Genomic DNA, 20,025 nt, shown 5'->3' on the forward strand with positions numbered 1-20,025 from the left:
TTCATTGTCAGTTCATGATCGGTGTACTAAATCCAAAGAGTAATTCTGAATTACAATGAAAACCTTCTAATGACCATGCTCTTTATAGTCCATACGTAAGATAATACCCTTTAGAAATAAACGTGTAGTTCTAAAAAAAAATACAATGATTATAAGCATAGCAATAAAATCCAGTGAATTCCTGTAATGGTTAAAAAGGAGAGCAAGAAAAACAGTTAATGAAACCACATATTAAGTTGTAAGGTTCATTAGGCAATGAAACCACATATTAGGTTCATATTCTTGTTGTAAGCCGCCCAGAGTACTTTGGCGGCATATAATTTAAATTAATAATTTAATAAATATGAATAATTCCTTGATATATCTACCACACATTAATAATTTATCCGGCATAAGCAATTAACTTTCCCCAATGAACATAAGTTATAAAATCAGACCATATATTTAAGAAAGCTTTAACTTTAGCTTGACAAAAACTCAATTAGAGTGGTGAATCAACTTGTACATCAAATTGTTCGCAATTTGGCAATATGCCAAACATTTTGGTATCAAAACTCTAACATAGTTAACCTTTTCCATTTTAATTATGGACATTCTGATGGCAGTTAACAAAAATTCTTACTCTGGCTAAATTGTCAAAATTATATAAGGCAATGTCAACCCAGTATTAGAAGCATGAAAGAAAAGAGGGGACTTCTTATTGCGCATAGTTTCTTGCAAAAAAAGTAAAAAGGTAAGTGCAAATTCATGCGAAGATGGAAAAGATGCTATAGGTGAATTAGTTTTATTGGCTTTATAGATGCCAAAAAATAAAAGAAATTAATATTGTATTTACCAACTGTGATGAGATTATTGTCTAAAAATAATTGAAAATAACATCACCTGGTAATCCTTGGACTCCTATGGGGCCTTTCTTGCCAGGTTCACCATAATGAGTAGCTGGGTCACCTCTGCTACCTGAAAACAGTGTGAAATGATGTTACAATCAAAAGCTAACCTCACCTATCAACTGAGAAAATGAGAAAATATACACTGCACACCAAGACAACTAGACACAAGAACAGTTTTTTCCCGAACGCCATCACTCTACTAAACAAATAATTCCCTCAACACTGTCAGACTTTCTACTAAATCTGCACTTCTATTCTACTAGTTTTTCTCATCATTCCTATCACCCATTTCCTCCCATGGTGACTGTATGACTGTAACGTGTTGCTTATATCCTAAGATTTTTAAGATTTTTAAGATTTTTACTAATATTGCTTCTTCATTGCTTATTTGACCCCTATGACAATCATTAAGTGTTGTACCACATGATTCTTGACAAATGTATAATTTATTTTATGTACGCTGAGAGCATATGCACCAAGACAAATTCCTTGTGTGTCCAATCACACTTGGCCAATAAAAATTCTATTCTATTCTATTCTATTTGTCATGCCTATCCAAGACTTTTCATTTTTACAACAGCATTACCAAAAGCTTGAAGCCATTTTACATAATTTAACAAAATGATCCCATCTCCCCAAATCTCATACTCTCTGTACCTAAAACAAATGAACATTATTATTTTTAAAAAACCCTTTCTATTGCATTAGTTGTGTGAGAAGAAATTTGAGCTATTTGCTTTCACATCTTAAGCAATTGGATCCGCTTTTCAGTTTAGCTAATTTTGCTTTTAACAAATGCTTCTATCTAAATTCATTTGTCCCGGCTCCACAAAACTGGATATACCGTGTTTTCCCCAGAATAAGACATCCCGTGATAATAAGTTCAACTGGACTTTTGAGTGGCAATAAGGCCAAGCGTTTATTTCAGTGTTGGAAAAAAAATATAAGACATGATCTTATTTTTGGGGAAACACAGTAGTTATTGGCATTATTATTGCATTCCTACCTTTTGATCCTTTTTGACCACCAAATCCAGGTTGTCCAGGAGGACCTGATAGTCCCTGTGCTCCCTGGAAGAAAAAGGTGTTATTTATTTATTTATTTGTTTGTTTGTTTCTTTGTTTGTATCCTGTCTTTATTATTTTTACTAATTCAAGATGACAAGAATGTCCAACACATAGATGGAGCTGCTTCTCCCCTTAGATTCTAGGAGCTACGAAAAAGCAGCAATATTATATTATTAAAGTGCACTAAAGAACTACAGTGATCCCCCGCTCGTTGCGAGGGTTCCGTTCCAGGACCCCCTGCAACGAGCGGGTTTTCGCGAAGTAGCGCTGCGGAAGTAAAAACACCATCTGCGCATGTGCAGATGGTGTTTTTACTCCCACAGCGCTAGCGAGGAGCCGAAGATTGGGGGCGGGGCGGCTGTTTGCCGCCGGCATGGAGGGCTTCCTAGCAGCCCCCCAAACCCGGGTTGGGGGTCCGGGGGGCGCTGGCTCTCGGCGCTTTCGAGCTGAGTCCGGGAGCGAATTCGCTTCCGGACTCAGCTCAAAAGCGCCGATAGCCAGCGCCAACGAACGGCTTGTCCACGCTGGCTCTCGGCGCTTTCGAGCTGAGTCCGGGAGCGAATTCGCTTCCGGACTCAGCTCAAAAGCGCCGATAGCCAGCGCCAAGGAACGGCTTGTCCACGCTGGCTCTCGGCGCTTTCGAGCTGAGTCCGGGAGCGAATTCGCTTCCGGACTCAGCTCAAAAGCGCCGATAGCCAGCGCCAAGGAACGGCTTGTCCACGCTGGCTCTCGGCGCTTTCGAGCTGAGTCCGGGAGCGAATTCGCTTCCGGACTCAGCTCAAAAGCGCCGATAGCCAGCGCCAAGGAACGGCTTGTCCACGCTGGCTCTCGGCGCTTTCGAGCTGAGTCCGGGAGCGAATTCGCTTCCGGACTCAGCTCAAAAGCGCCGATAGCCAGCGCCAAGGAACGGCTTGTCCACGCTGGCTCTCGGCGCTTTCGAGCTGAGTCCTGGAGCGAATTCGCTTCAGGACTCAGCTCGAAAGCGGCGAGAATGAACGGCGTGGGCGGGCGAAGGGCGGGCGGCAGCGAGGAGTTTGCGTGGGCGGTGGGGAAACTCCTCGCTGACGCCAGCAAGAGGGGGAAGACCCAGGGAAGCCGCCCAGCAGCTGATCTCCCGGTTGCCATCTACGCATGCGTGCCCATAGAAAAAACGGGCACGCATGCGTAGATGGTATTTTGACTTCCGGGTTGAAAAATCGCGAAGTACCCTGTTCGCAATGGTTGGGGACGCAATAAACGGGGGATCACTGTATATTATAATTTCATACACCAGAAATATGAAAATATATATTGTGTCCAACTCTATAGCAAGTACAAAGGTAAATATGGTATTACTGTCTACTTGGCATACCTGATCGCCTTTTTGTCCTTGGAAGCCAATTATCCCTGCCACACCTGGAGGCCCTGGGGGACCTGGTGGGCCCTGGGAACCAGAGGGTCCAGCATCACCAGGCTGGCCCTTTTGAAGGCCTGGAGCTGCTTGTTTGCCTTGTGGTCCTGGGATTCCTCTGAATCCAGCATTGCCTTTATCACCTGAAATTATTTCACATGCATTGCTATATCACATAATAAAATAAATGTTCTTAACATGAATGCACTCCCTCCCCCAAAAAAGTGGGCGGAAACGTCTGTGAGTCTTATAGACTGAATATAGTTCTGATTTTTGGCCTCCCAGAACCTCCCCGAGTTCCACTTTTGGTGAAAACGGGACATGCGAAGGGTTTGGGAGGCCTGCAGAGTGCTCCAGGTCAGGAGGCCAAAAGTAGACTAATATTTTGCAAAAAATGGGACATGCAGAGGTTTGGCAGGCCTGCAGAGTACTCCTGGGGTCTGGGGAGAGTAAAAACGGGATATGGGGGGGGGGAGGTTGGGAGGTCAAAAATGGGCCTTTTTTTGCAAAAATTGGAGGCACAGAGGATTTGGGAGGCCTGCAGAGTGCTCCTCAGGACTGGGGAGGGCAAACACCAGACACATAGAGGCCAAAAATTGTTTTTCTCCTTCTTTTCCTCTTAAAAATCTAGATGCGTCTTATACTCCACTGTGTCTTATAGTCCAAAAATATGGTACTTGATTTTGTATATTATTTATAGACATATTTTTTTATTTTTTATTTATTGGATTTGTATGCTGCCCCTCTCCGCAGACTCAGGGCGGCTAACAACAGTGATAAAAAACAGCATGTAACAATCCAATACTAAACAACTAAAAAACTTATTATAAAACCAAACATACATACAAACATACCATGCGTAAATTGTAAGGCCTAGGGGGAAAGAATATCTCAGTTCCCCCATGCCTGACGGCAGAGATGGGTTTTAAGAAGCTTATGAAAGGCAAGGAGGGTGGGGGCAATTCTAATCTCTGGGGGGAATTGGTTCCAAAGGGCCGGGGCCGCCACAGAGAAGGCTCTTCCCCTGGGTCCCACCAAAGGACATTGTTTAGTTGACAGGACCCGGAGAAGGCCCACTCTGTGGGACCTAACTGGTCGCTGGGATTCGTGCAGCAGAAGGTGGTCCCTGAGATAATCTGGTCCGGTGCCATGAAGGGCTTTATAGGTCATAACCAACACTTTGAATTGTGACCGGAAACTGATCGGCAACCAATGCAGACTGCGGAGTGTTGGTGTAATATGGGCATATTTGGAAAAGCCCATGACTGCTCTCGCAGCTGCATTCTGCACGATCTGAAGTTTCCGAACACTCTTCCAAGGTAGCCCCATGTAGAGAGCATTACAGTAGTCGAACCTCGCGGTGATGAGGGCATGAGTGACTGTGAGCAGTGACTCCCGGTCCAAATAGGGCCACAACTGGTGCACCAGGCGAACCTGGGCAAATGCCCCCACCCTTTTTATATTGTATTTTACTCTAGACTTTACTGTCTTTTGATTTTATTTTCATGTAACTCCAAATAAAGAGAAAGCACAGAATCATACCACTGAAATTTGGTAGCTGCACTAAATTTTTGGCCTCAGAGTGCTGAGGGCAAATACAGCTGCAGGTATTTATACTGTTTTAACTGATTTTAACTGTTATCTGTGTGATGTAAAGGCTTAAATGTTATCTCCTTGATGTCTCCATAATTTAGTTTGTCTCAAAATGCAATATCTTGACTATATTGGTTGGGGGCATGGAGGTGGAAAACTGACTTGAGGCAGCCTACCTAATTTATACGCTTACCTTGGATCCCTGGTAACCCCACATCACCAGGAAGGCCTAGTTCTCCATTTTGTCCTTTTACTTGCAGGATATTGATGCTGCCCTTGTCCCCTGGTAATCCTGGTTCACCTTCAAAATAGAATGTATGCAACGATTTACTACAATATAATTGCTTAAAATCTATCCACCTCTGCCTCTGGGATCTTCAGAGTGATATAATTGTGTAGAGCAGTAGTTCTCAACCTTTTTAATGCCGTGACCCCTTAACCCTGGTATTCTCCTCGGGTCTAAAAGGACCCGAAATGAAGTTTGCGACCCTGTAAAAAAATTCCCTGCATATCTGAAACTTGAAATTCCATGACTTTTTCTTATTTGAGGGGTTCTTTCTAAGGGTGGGGGGGTTTGAGGGGGGGGTTATAGTTTTTGCTGGGCAAAAAAAGTTACCAATGTTACCCTCCGGGTCCTTTTAGACCCAGAGTATAAAAGGGTTGGTTCTAGCTACTGGAATGGTCTTTTTGAATACTTTTTTCACTAGTATACTAATGTGAACTTTTCTGAACACAATGATATGAAAATTTAAATGAAAACAATTAATGCTTATTTGTTTATTTTGCTCAGAAAAGCCCACCCACCCCGTTTTTGTGAAATTTTGTTAATTTTCATCTATGTTAGGCTGTAAAATCTTACTTTTTTTTACCATTTGTGGCATTGAAATACTAATTTGAACATTTCCGCAACTGAGTCATATATAATTGATATGGACAGCCATATAAATTAGATTGCTGAAGATGAGAGATGAGAGAGAGCCAGAGAGAGAGATACAGCGACAGAGAAACAGAGACCCAGAGAAGGTATTCATAAACCAATATTATTCTACCTACCTTTGAAACCGTTTCTCCCAAATTCTCCACGAGGACCAGATAGACCAATTTGTCCTTCTTCTCCTTTTACACCTGATGCTCCCATTTCTCCTGCATTTCCTGGGAGGCCTGGGAAACCTTGCATGCCTTGGGATCCTCTGTCTCCTTAATAGAACATTGAGAGAAAATGGACAATATACATTACTGATGTATTGACTGGATTCCACAACATACGTTATGGCTTGTCCAACCCAAGTTCACGTTCCATATTTTGAGACACTGAATTCCCAAATCAACCAGCCCATATTTATTTTACTGAAGGTGGTACCTATGAGTTATACATAATGTTTATATTTACAACTCTTCTCACAGTCACTCATGCCTTTATCACCTCACTGTTACATTATTGCACAGGGCTACCCCTGAAGAGTGTCCGGAGATTACAGCTGGTCCAGAATGCAGCCGCACAAGCTGTTGTGGGTACACTTAGGTACACCCATGTTACATCAATCCCCCACGGACTGCACTGGCTCCCAATTGGTCTCCAGGCGCAATTCAAAGTGTTGGTCATTACAGACTATCTTCGAGACTGCCTCCTACCACATAGCTCTCAGTGACTGATAAGGATCCACAGGGTTGGTCTTCTCTGGGTCCCATCAGCTAAACACTGTTGGCTGGCGGGCCCATGGGGGAGTGCCTTCTCTTTGGCTCTTTGACTCTCTGGAACCGGCTATGTCCTGAGATCTGGACTACCCCTACCCTAGCAGCTTTCTGGAAAGCTATAAGGACCTGACTTTGCTGGCAGGCCTGGGGCATTGATCTGATGGTGTACTGTCAAGATCCAGCCATAAATGGAATGTATGGTGCAATTTAAATTGTTTTCAGTTGGGTTTTTTTTGAGATTTTAATGGAATTTATATGTTTTAATTTTTGTTGTGATCTCCCTAGAGTCCCTAGCGAGATGGGCGGCATGCAAATCAAATAAATAAATTAAATAAATAAATAAATAAAATTCAGATATTTTTAAAAATTATTATTAGAGTCATATACCTTTGGTTCCTGGAAGACCTGGCACTCCATTTCCCCCTGTAAATCCTGGATCTCCTTGTAAGCCTGGAAAGCCGGGTGGCCCTGGGGTTCCAGGAGCTCCTGGCAATCCTTTCATTCCAGCTGGGCCTGATGCTCCCATATCTCCTTGAGGACCTTTAATGCCCTTCAATCCTAATGGGAAAATACAGCAAGCACCATATTATTCCATTCTTTCCAAGGCCACATTTAAAAAGGGAGTTCTTCAAATTATGTCTACTTGTTTCTCTTCACTCACCACATCTAGATATCCCAGAACTGGAGGAGGCAAGGGAAAGCAGACAAGATAGGCCAAAATTACTATAACATTTAAAAGTCTTACAAGCAGAATTTGAAATTCTTGAGCCAAGCTGTATTGATGTTGCTTCCTTCTATAAGGGAAGTATTCAATCCAATTATTTCTTTATTGCTGACATAATTTTCCAGCAACCCAATTGACACTATGTTCACTGATGAAGTATTCAGAAACCGAATTGACTATATTATTGGTAAAAAGAGGCGAAAGAGCTTACTTATAAAAACGAGGACAAGACAAGCTGATCACAAGCTTCTTGCATATAAGTAGGTAGGCTAGGAAGGCTTTCTAATGAAAAACTTATAGATTCTATAAAGGTTCTAACCCAGTGACACAATTTCACCGAGGGCTGCATCAGGGGGGTATTTGACTTTGTGGGGGAAGGGGGCAATGGGTGGGGAGACATGGCCAGCTCAACACCACTCATGTCAGGGGCACCAGTGGTGGCCTGAGTGCTCTTCCAACAAAAACAGGCTCCCGACCTCCATTTTCAGCTGTGATGGCCTCCTATAACCATCTGGTAATGAAAATGGAGCTCATGAGGGTCTCATGCAGTGCTTACAAGCTCCATTTTCATTGGCAGAAGGACTGTGGGCCAGTCTTTTGTTGTTTCCAGGGCAGCTCCTGTTTATTTTTTATTTTTCTTCACCAAAAATATATATATAACATCATATACCTTAAGTACAACTTAATAGACATATAAAAATCTTATATCATTATTTTTAGTATATCTTAGCTAATTCTTGCTGCCTCCTTTGTCTACTTTCATCATCCAGATAACCATATCATCTTCCAAGTAAATTACTGCTAATATTTGCTTCAAAATGCTAACTACTGTATCGCTAACTACTTAAGTCTCAGCCATAATGCTTCATCCCATCTTTGTTTTCTTATTCATTGCTTTCCTTTCTTTTCTTCCCCTCTCTCCCCTTCTCCTAACTAAAAACCCTTACCCACTAAAAGCTCCTCCTATATTTACTTTAAAACATCAAATTATGATTTTTAATCATTATTTCAAATTAATAACACTAATTAGGAAGATAATAAAATTATTCCAATTCAAATTACAAGGTTTCCATATTCAAACATCTACATTTACATCCAAATTATACTTCCCACAATCATTACAAATAGTTATATTCAAATACTTAATCACTAAAAAAAGAAAAACTATTAATAATCAATACCAAAACATCTTTCATCTAATTCTACAACACTTTGTATTACATACAATAATAATAATATAAAAAGCTATTATCTAATAAGAAGAAAACTATTTATCTAATAATCAAATCTCTAGCATCCATTTTCTTTAAAATTCCATTGACTTTTCCTGGACTTCCCTGATTTCTCCTTTGTTATTTTGTATCCCATGCCCCTGTACCAGTTCCCTGGTTGCCACTTGTTGAAAGTGGCTGGCAACGAACTCTATGTGCATGCGCAAAGGCTTCTGACACAAATCAATAAGGGGTCAACATTTACTGCATATCTCAAGTATAGAGTTTTTCCAGAAAATATGAATTTCAGAATGCACATCATTCTGAAATTCCATCATGAACTTCCATGATGTGCATTCTGAAATTCATATTTTCTGGAAAAACTTGACATAAGCAATAAACATCGACCACTTATTGATTCTTGTCGGAAGCCTTTGTGCATGCACAGAGTTCGTTGCCAGCCACTTTCAACAAGTAGCAACCGGGGAACTGGTACAGGGGCATGGCAAGCCAGCCATCACTATCAGGCCCAAATTTCCGCCACCAGTTTACACAAACCAGTCTCAACTGGTAGCAACCCATGACTGGTCCAAATAGTAAGTCTTAGTCAAATAGAAAATGTTGGTATGTCTCGGTATAGCTAGGCTATGAGACCTTCGACATACACTGAGCAGAGAATTTTAACAGAGCGTGGGTGTGTGATAAAGCCAAAGAAACAAAGACTTAGTTATGCTTAATAAGTACTATTTACATATAGACAAAAGATAGAAACAATTCATAATAAGCACTAAGCAAATACAATAAAATACGCACAAAGCAAATACACTCCCCCCTCCAGGCAAAGTAAAGTAAGAAATGACTGAGCAGAAATGAGCGTCACAGCGTCATTTGAGGGAAGGAGTACTGGCGCCCTCTTATGACGAACCAGCCTAGAATATTTAACAGTTAAAGTGATAGCACAAGTTTAAAGAGATAGTACAAGTTTACAGTGGCAAACCCTAACAAACATGTACCCTGTACTAACAGAGAATATAATCAATTAAGATGTATGCAATTTTGCTTTTACCTATATTAAATTGTAATATGTTCACCTTTAGGTCCTTGTGTTCCAACAGAGCCTGATGTTCCTGGTAACCCTTCCAACATTTTCTCACAGACCAGTCCAGGTGATCCAGGATAACCCATCACTCCTGTGTCACCTTTTTGGCCTCGGAGACCTTTAGCTCCTGGATGCCCTGGAGTGCCAGGCTGCCCTGCAAACAGATTATTACTTTTGTAAGTTGGGGTAACAGGGGAAAAACAAATACAATGATCCCCCGATTATCACGAGGGTTCCGTTCCAAGACCCCTCGCGATAATCGATTTCTCACGATGTAGCGGTGCGGAAGTAAAAACACCATCTGCGCATGCGCGCCCCTTTTTCATGGCCGCGCATGCGCAGATGATGTTTTTACTTCCGCACCTGGGAAGACCCAGCAGCTGAGGAGCCGCCTGCCTGCCCGCTTGTCCGCCGCTTTTCCGCTTGTCCGCCGCTTTTCCGCTTGTCCGCCGCTCTGGGAGTTGAAGACCCAGGGAAGGTTCCTTCGGCCGCCCACCAGCTGATCTGCTCGGCAGCACAGTAGCAGCAAGGAGCCGAAGATGGGGTTTCCCCGTTGCCCACGCAAAGGGGAAACCCCATCTTCGGCTCCTCACTGCTACTGCGCTACCGAGCAGATCAGCTGGTGGGCGGCCGAAGGAACCTTCCCTGGGTGCCACCCGCCGCTCGAGAGCAAGAGGGGGAGAGATAGAGAAAGAGAGAGAAGGAAAGAAAGAGATGAGAGAGGGAGGAAGAGAGTGTGAGAGAGGAAGAAGCAAGATAGAGAAAGAGAGAGAGAAAGAAAGATGAGAAAGGAAGGGAGTGACGTCATCGGGTGGAAAAATCGCGATATAACGTTTCGCAAAGATCGAGATCGCGAAACTCGGGGGATCACTGTATCTCACTTTCCTAGAAAAGTTGAAAATTAACATGCTTAATAGCAATAGCACTAAGACTTATCCACTTTATAGTGCCTTTCAGCCCTCTCTAAGCAATTTACTGAGTCAGCATATTGCCCCCACAACAATTTGGGTGTGATAGATGCCATGGTATTCCTAGAATTTTAAAACCATTTTACTACAAAGCGACATTTTAAAAAATTAAAACATCTTAATTATGTCTGCATGCTTTCATATAATATTTCCCTTTCCTGAATTGAAATCCTATTTACTATAAAATAGATAAATATATATATCCGAAATTGACTTCATTTGTACAGCTTTGCTCCATAGTTTATACTGTATATTGGTCCCTCTAGAAATATTTTGATAATGATGCTAATGCACCAATTTGTCACAAAACAGATTCATCAGGAAATCTGTAGCTTCGGGAAAACACATCTACTTAAAATAACTCAAACATGAGGATAGAACAATAGGAACTAAAACCCCATTTATTTCTCAAATCTTAAAAGCACTGATGTGGTCGATTCAGTCCCAACTGATAAAGATAAAAGGAAAGATTATAGAAAATGGAATTTGCTATGCAGATTTTAAGTTTTATGAATATTACAGTGCTCGTGGGCAATCAGAATGTGGCAAGATGCATCATTCCTATTTGATTCAGACAAAAAATGACAATAACATTTTACAATATTTCTCTAATTCATAAGATACTTTGGTTTTTATTCTTCTTTTTGTTGAGTTACCTCTTTTCTTTTTCTTATGTTTTGATTGATGTTCCTACTGAATTAACTACAATTGAATTATTCCATATTTTATAGAAAAGGAAATGCAAGCGAATGTGTATCTCAGCAGGAGGCAGGAAGTAGAAATCAGAGGGGCCACTTGGGTAATTAAAAAGAACTGCTTCGTTTTCCCATTTTCCTTCTTTATTTCTATTAACTCTTTTTTAAAAACTGTTTCCTTCCCAATAAAATTTAATTTTGCAGCCTTTGTCTTCTTATACTGCAAATTTGTTTTATTGATTTTTATTCCACCTCCGTCTCGGGCAAATAAAATATAACTGACAGAATTCAAGTACATCTTTAGCATAGAAGAATAGACCTCTCACCTTGAAGCCCAGGAAAGCCAGGATCACCTCTCAGGCCTGGTAAACCTGGTAGCCCTGGAATGCCTCTTTTGCCCGGGGTACCCGGAGGGCTATAGGTAATATCACCTGGAACACCTTTTGGACTTTGAAGCCCAGGAAGGCCTGGCAATCCAGGAGGACCATCCAGACTTGAACCTTGTTCACCTGGATCACCTGGATCACCAGGCTCACCTCTTGAACCTTAGAATAATGACATATAGATTACACAGATTAATGGTTAATTCATTTCAATATGTTCAATTTCTAATGATACAGTATTTAAATAAGAATACAGAAAACATTACTCAGTCTGAACTATACCTAGCAATATCAATAGCACTTAGACTTATATAATGCTTCACAGAGATTTACTCCCTTAAGTGATTTACAGAGTCAACATATTGCTCCCAACAATATGGGTCCTCATTTTACCAACCTCGAGAGGGAGGGCTGAATCAACCTTGAGCTAGCCAGGATTGAACTGCCAAACTGCTGGCAGCTGGCAGTCAGCTGAATTAGCCTGCAATACTGCATTCTAACCATTGCATTGCCACAGTCAGTCTCCTGGGGTCCATTGAGATTGCAATTGCAGTAATCTTCCAGATATATTACAAGTCCCTTAATTCTCAAGCCTAATACATTGGGAAAGTCTTATGCTGTAGTCTTAGATACTGTACTTCAAAATTTTGTTTTTGTAGTAAATTATGAAAAAGTAGGTGAGTAGGTGAGAAGGAAGGAAGGAAGGAAGGAGGGAGGGAGGGGTGGGAGGAAGGAAGGAAGGAGGGAGGGAGGGAATGAGGGGTGGGAGGGAGGAAGGAGGGAGGGAGGGAAGGAAGGAGGGAAGGTGGGAGGGAGGGAGGGAAGGAGGGAAGGAAGGAAGGAAGGACAAAATACAAAGGCCTGCAAATATTTTACACAAATTTTCTATTTTCTGCAAACAGAAGTAGATTGTGCCACAAGTGATTGTGTCAAAAGAAAACAAAGACTGTACCAATAGTAACAGGCACTTTAGGTGCAGCCCCCAAACAACTGGAACATCTCTTGAATACCATCAGCACTGACAATATCCAAAGACTGCATTACTTGGAAAGCTTACCTCCTGCTATGTCGTCTTTAACACTATCAAACAACATCTGTCTATTTGTCTGAATAGTGGAGAATACAAATGCCAAATTCAGTCTAAACATCTGGCTGATTATAGAACCAACCCTACCAATAACAAATAGTAAACATTTTCATGAGTTTCTGATATACCTTTTTGTACTTTTTGTACTTAATAAGATGTTGGATAGCCACTTGTTTGAAGTAGTGTAGAATCTCCTGCCCAAGCAGGGAGTTAGACTAGAAGACCTCCAAGGTTCCTTCCAACTCTGTTGTTATTATTATTATTACTTAATTTTTTTTAAAAAATAAATCATTTCTTCAAGAGACTATGAATAATGATTGAAGCTTCATGATTTCAAAACACAATGGAATTTTTTGGGAGAGAACATGATCATGCTAAATGGTGTATGGAAAAAGGCAACTATTTCTGTTGGATCACCACTGGTTGACTTTGGTGGAAGGGAAGGGGTTATTATTATTTATTATTATTTATTATTTGGCTTTCTAGGCCACCCTTCTCCAGGGGACTTGGGGCTGCTTACAGCATAAAAAGAATACAAAATGGACAATTATAAAATCCAACCCTAAAAACTACATTTGAAAATCCAAACATTTAAAACCTTATCTTGAAAACCCAAAACATTTAAAAACCATTCAACAGACTTCATCTCATCACAGTCATATTATTCAGCCGGAGCAGAGTGTCAACGCTCAATGGCCCCAAGGATGCCGGCAAAGGTATAAAGCTCTTAATAACAGAATAACATGTTTGTTTATGTTTATGTTTATTAGATTTGTATGCCGCCCCTTTCCGTAGACTCGGGGCGGCTCACAACACAATAAAAACAGTTCATAACACATCTAATAATTTACAATTTAAGATATTTAAAAAGCCCCATTATTAAGCAGACATACATACAAGCATACCATGCATAAATTGTATAGGCCCAGGGGAGATATTTCAGTTCCCCCATGCCTGACGACAAAGGTGGGTTTTAAGGAGTTTATGAAAGGCAAGGAGGGTAGGGGCAGTTCTAATCTCTGGGGGGAGCTGGTTCAAGAGAGTCGGGGCCGCCACAGAGAAGGCTCTTCCCCTGGGGCCCGCCAACCGACATTGTTTAGTTGACGGGACCCGGAGAAGGCCCACTCTGTGGGGCCTAATCGGTCGCTAGGATTCGTGGGGCAGGAGGCGGTCTCACATAGATCCCAATCAATTCTGGATATATTTTGAAAGCATACAACAGAAACCACTTTTTCTACCTTATTTACATTTTCAGAAATTATAATAAATTAAGAAACATAAATAGTTAAAAAGAGATGATGCTACTGCTATTTGCACATCTCAATGATGGAGAGATATATCACTGTGCTGTAATTCTGTCCTAAATATGATTTTAATTACTGATTTTTTAGCACTCAGGAATCTGCATGCATTTATGTTTCAGTGTTGCACCAAATACAGGGGGAAAACATAATACAGTAGTTAATCTAGTCCAGACTGGCTTTTGTAGATTGCCATCTTTAATAAATAAAATATTTGGACTATCTCTCTTACCTTCTGGACCAGGATTGCCCGATGTTCCTAGTCTACCTTTCTGACCTTTGAAACCATCAAAACCGTTGGGTCCAGGTGGACCAGGTTGTCCTCTTAATCCTTTTGGACCTGAATTTACAGAAATAATGCAGGGCTCATGACTGGATTTTAAATACTTAAACATTCTATCAAGAAAATTAAAAGTGAGGTCTATTCAGAAAACTAAGCACAGGCTGCAGGTAACCGATTGAATAAATCCATGCAACAATTGTTTTGTTTGGCAATTGTAAGCAACTCCACCAACAATCTTTATCATTCAAATTTCTATATTTTAAAATGACTGTCAATCAAACTGAACAATACACTTCTTAACATTAAGAAATCTAAAGCTGTGTTTAGTTCTTGCCAATGTATTTAAGTTCACAGATTTCTTAAATTATATCTCCTAAGTAATTTTCTGGGGAAACCTTTATACTTTCTTTTCTTCTAGTTTCTACTATATTTTATTGTTCTATTCACAATAAAATTTAATAACATTATTTTTATTTAAAAATGAATTAAGTTAAACCTTTCTGTTTTAATATTTGGTACTTGGTCAAAAGCATCAGTGCAAGCTATCAAATCGTCATACCATTGAGTTCAGTTACAAGAATTTTTTGAAATTATAGAGAATTATTGCATCTTACTCTAGAAGGATGTGATAGAATTATATAGTGAATCAAAGAGAATATAAAAGAAAATATATCAGGCAGGCGGACTCCCCAGGTTCAAATCCCAGTAAGGCTATGGCTAGCTAATGAGAGCAAAATAGCTTGAAATCGATCTATACTAGTGTCCCTTCCTTTTCATTATCAGAAAAAATATGTATATACATACATACATACATACATACATACATACATACATACATACATACATACAAACATATACAAACAAACATGTTGGGGGGGGTGTCTATATGTTCAACACTCACAGTCAATACAAAATGTCATAGTTCTTCTACACAGAATATCACAAAATAGTCTAGCCAACTTTTTATTTTGGAACTTATCTTTGTATTTCTGTTTTTATTCTAAAGTGATTTTGCTACACTTTAATTTTGTATGAATCTAAATTACAAAGGGCTGTTTATTTTTTAAAATTAAGACAAATAACTTGATTAAGCAAAAAGAATAATTTTATTTTTGTGGCCATACCTGGTACACCTTTAAATCCTGGTATACCTGGATTCCCGGGATATGCTGGTCCACTTGGAAGAGTAATACCTAAAATAGGGGGGGGAATTATGTGAGTCTCAACTCCCAATCTTCCAGACCATTTAACCTAAATGGCTGGAAATTATATGTAAGGAAACATTCTTTCTAGTTGTGGCAAAATTTTGAGTAATTGAAACCACTAAATAAAAATTATAATTATTTCTAAGTAAATATGCATAGATATCAATACAGGTAGTTAGTGACTTATGACCCTAATAATTGGACATGGAAGTTTGGTTGCTAAACAATAAGCCATTCTCTTTGCTTGTAAGAAGCTGCATGCAAAGGTGACAAATAGCAATCACATGACCACAAGTCACTGCAAAACTGTCATAAATGCAAGTCAGTTTCCAAGCAGCCAAATTGCAATCATATGAATGCAGTTGCAATGATCATAATTTCAAGGATAAATGATAAATAACATTTTTTCAGCACTATTATTAGACTGTCATCAAATGAATGGTTGTAAGCCAAGGGCAATTTATATTTTATTCTTACATTAATGCTGCAATAAATGTTCTGTGTCAGTGAAATATCCAGTGGAAAACTGCATTTTTCCTTTTTTATTTTCAACATCAATTTGATTACCTTTTGGACCCTTTGGTCCAGATGTTCCTTTCATCCCAGGGCCTCCTGGATCTCCAGCTAGGCCTGGGACACCTTGTGGGCCCTGTATCCCAAAACCAGGTGGTCCCATTTGACCTCTTGAGCCAGGAATTCCAGGGTCTCCGGGAAATCCTTTATCCCCCTGTACAGCTCTTCCATCTTCTCCCTGTCCACCATTCAGATAAATACAAAATAATATTTGTGACCTGGATGTCATTTAAATGCTATTACGTTCAAGTTGATTTGAGATCCTAGCCAGATATTATCAATTATCATGTGGGAAGTATTTATTTATTTATTTTATTTATTGTTAGAGTTGGAAGGGACCATGCGGGTCATCAAGTCCAACCCCCTGCCTAAGCAGGAACCCTATAGCATCCCAGCCAAATAGCAGTCCAATTTCCTCTTAAAAATGTCCAGAGTGTTGGAGTTCACAACATCCACTGGTAGGTTGTTTCACTGGTTGATAGTTCTGACTATCAGGAAGTTCTTCCTTATTTCCAGGTTGAATCTCTCCTTGGTCAGCTTCTAGCTGTTGTTCCTCGTCCAGCCCTCCGGTGCCCTGAAAAATAAAGTGATCCCCTCCTCTCTGTGGCAACCCCTCGTATACCTGTAGACTGCTATCATGTCCGCTCTGGCCCTCCTTTTCTCTAGGCTATCCATGCCCAGTTCCCGCAGTCTCTCTTCGTAAGTCTTGGTTTCTAGACCCCTGAAGTATGTCTAATCTAAATTCTAAATCATAATTAGTTACATGTTTAAATCATAATTAGTTACATGTATAAGCTATATTTTATATGTGTGTAAAATGATATATTTTTATCAATGTGATCTTGAAGTAAATTCACAACAAAAAACTATAAAATATTTTAAAAACCCAGCATCTGATAAATTCAAGACTGAGTTCTAGCAATATGCAGGTTTAAAGGAACAAACATTTTTTGCCTGGCAACTCAGTAACAACCACCTATTTTGAGTTTCTACTCATTGTTTTCTTTACTTCTGATGATGACAGCACTACATCTGTTTATTAGGAACCAACAGCATACTCCACAAACAATAAAAATAGTAATTTGCAATATGAGGGTAGACCATCTCAGTTGTGAGAAATTACTCAGTCCAGATGAGATTTAGAAACGTCAAACAAGAATCTGTCTGGAAATTAGCGCTAGAAAAAATGTCTGCTTACAAAAATAGTTTGCTGTTGTTTTATTTGTTTTGTTTTATGTGTCTGGCTAAGTTCTAGTCCTGGTACAGGTAGTCCTCGACTTACAACAGTTACAACATCACTAAAAATTTGACTTATGACAGTTTTTCAGTTATAATCTTTGCAGTATCTCCATGATCATGTGATCAAAATTCAGATACTTGGTAACTGGCTCATATTTATGACCAGTGAAGGGCTACCAAAATTTTTACTACCACACTGTGGGCATGGCTTATGCAGGATGCCCTGCATTTTCTTTCAACTTCTATCAGTGCAAATTGGGTGCTCTGGGGTGGAGTTCCATTTTCGCTACCCCACAACATTCCCCCCCCAATCCGGACAGTAGTCCACCCCTGTTTATGATCCATGCTGTGATCCAAGGTCATGTGACCACCTTTTGAGTCACAAAAGCAAAGTCCATGGGGTAGCCAGGTTCACTTAACAACCGGGTTACTAACTTGTCAACTGCAGTGATTTATTTAACAACGCTGGCAAGAAAGGTTGTAAAATGGGGAAAACTCACTTAACAACATCTCACTTGATAATAGAAATCATAAGTCGTGGACTACCTGTATTTCATGAAGATCTTGCATTCAAGGAAGTTCAACCCTGTTTAGCTTCTGAGCTTCTCTATTACAGTTTTTCTATGAATTGCTGAGACTAGACACAAATGTCCAGATATTGCCAACTCCTGAAATTTCTTTGAACAGGAAGAGGTACTGATTTACAATAAAAGACAGGCTTCAAGATAAACAGATTTACTTGAAATCCTTTATCACCCAGCAATCCTCCTTCTCCAGCCTTGCCAGAAGTGCCATTTATTCCTGGAAATCCATGTATCCCTGGAAAACCTCTTTGTCCTTTTACCCCTGCAAATGATGGGAAGCTTATAATTAGTATCTGAAGAAAAATATTTGTGTTACAATTCAATCCATCCTCAGTTAATAAGAAAAATAATTTCCAATAGTTGTAGAATAGGGGGCCAAACTTGTGGTGTCACATTGTCGCCAAGTGATTTATGATGACTTTCCCCCCCTTTGCTAAACCGGGGGTGGGTGTAGCCACGGGCCACAAGTTTAGCACCCATGTTGGAGAATAAGCATATAGTTGGAAGGAGTTCGGCTCCTTCCAAAATAAATAAATAAATGAATGAATGAATGAATGAATGAATGAATGAATAAACAAACAAACAAACAAACAAACAAAATAAATAAATAAATAAATAAAAATACAGTGTTCCCTAGATTTTCGCGGCTTTGAACTTCGCGGAAAGTCTATACCACGGTTTTTCAAAAATATTAATTAAAAAATACTTTGCGGGTTTTCCCCCCTATACCACGATTTTTCCCACCCGATGACGTCATATGTCATCGCCAAACTTTTGTCTGCCTTTAATAAATATTTTTTTTAATAAACTTTAATAAATAAACATGGTGAGTAATAATCTGAATGGCTGCTAAGGGAATGGAAAATTGCAATTTAGGGGTTTAAAGTGTTACGGGAAGGCTTGTGATACTGTTCATAGCCAAAAACAGTGTATTTACTTCCGCATCTCTACTTCGCGGAAATTCAACTTTCGCGGGCAGTCTCGGAACGCATCCCCCGCGAAAAGCGAGGGAACACTGTATATAAATAAAGGAAATAAATATATTGTGATGAAGAGAACTGGATGCGTATCATAAATCAAATCAATTCAAATTGTGCCAAATGCAACCGCAAGAGCAGTCACGGGCCTTCCTAGACATGCCCGTGTTTCTCCAACACTCAGCAGACTGCATTGGTTTTGGATTGGTTTCCAGGCACAATTCAAAGTGTTGGTAATGACCTATAAAGCCCTACATGACATCAGGCCAGATTACTCACGGGACCGCCTTCTGCCATACAAGTCTCAGTGACTGGTTAGGTCCCACAGAGTTGGCCTTATACAGGTCCAGTCAACCAGACAATGTCGCTTGGTGGGGCCAAGGAGAAGAGCATTCTCTGAGCTGGCTCTCTGGAATCAGCTCCCCCCAGAGATTCGCACTGCCCCCCACCCTCCTCACCTTCTGCAAGAGTCTTAGGACTCACTTATGTCGCCAGGCTTGGGGCAATTAGATCTTGGCCTCCTGGCCCATGAATGTTATGTATGGTTGAGGTCTGAATGTGTATGATTGATTTTTAAAATATTGGACATTTTAGGTTAGCTATTTTAATTAATTGGATTTGCCATTGTATTTATTGTTTTTATTATTATGTTGCAAGCCGCCCGAGTCTTCGGAGAGGGGCGGGATATCAATCAATCAATCAATCAATCAATCAATCAATCAATCAATCAAATAAATAAATAAATAAATAAATAAATAAATAAATAAACAAACAAACAAACAAACAAACAAACAAACAAACAAACAAACAAACAAACAAATAAATAAATAAATAAATGAAAGTCTGTAAAGTTTAAAATTCTCTTCTATCCTGCCAAGAATATTAACCAAACTCCCAAATAATATTTAACATAGACTGTATACAAGTTTAGTCTTTTTCTTAAAAAGTTAATTATAACGCAGTCCTAATGAGACAGATGAGAAAATATATTGAAAACATTTGGGATTTAGATCATTTATAACGCATTTGAATTCTGCAGAGGTAGATACCGGTATTTGTCA

At 39.9% G+C, this 20,025-nt stretch overlaps 1 protein-coding gene across 1 annotated transcript in view; it reads right to left on the bottom strand.

Moving 5' to 3' along the window:
* COL4A4 (collagen type IV alpha 4 chain) overlaps positions 1-20,025 on the bottom strand; it is an 82,952-nt gene that overhangs the window by 19,650 nt on the left and 43,277 nt on the right. Inside the window, exons 24-35 of the mRNA XM_070753335.1 lie at positions 18,143-18,249; positions 16,159-16,342; positions 15,511-15,579; positions 14,336-14,443; positions 11,659-11,877; positions 9,662-9,823; positions 7,023-7,193; positions 5,994-6,137; positions 5,134-5,241; positions 3,309-3,490; positions 1,897-1,960; positions 883-957 (exon numbers count right to left, since the gene is read on the bottom strand). Of these exons, the coding sequence (XP_070609436.1) occupies positions 883-957; positions 1,897-1,960; positions 3,309-3,490; positions 5,134-5,241; positions 5,994-6,137; positions 7,023-7,193; positions 9,662-9,823; positions 11,659-11,877; positions 14,336-14,443; positions 15,511-15,579; positions 16,159-16,342; positions 18,143-18,249 (1,593 nt within the window). The remainder of the gene's footprint in view (positions 1-882; positions 958-1,896; positions 1,961-3,308; positions 3,491-5,133; positions 5,242-5,993; positions 6,138-7,022; positions 7,194-9,661; positions 9,824-11,658; positions 11,878-14,335; positions 14,444-15,510; positions 15,580-16,158; positions 16,343-18,142; positions 18,250-20,025) is intronic.

Source organism: Erythrolamprus reginae, chromosome 5 (genome assembly GCF_031021105.1).
Source record: "Erythrolamprus reginae isolate rEryReg1 chromosome 5, rEryReg1.hap1, whole genome shotgun sequence".
Lineage (NCBI taxonomy): Eukaryota > Metazoa > Chordata > Lepidosauria > Squamata > Dipsadidae > Erythrolamprus > Erythrolamprus reginae.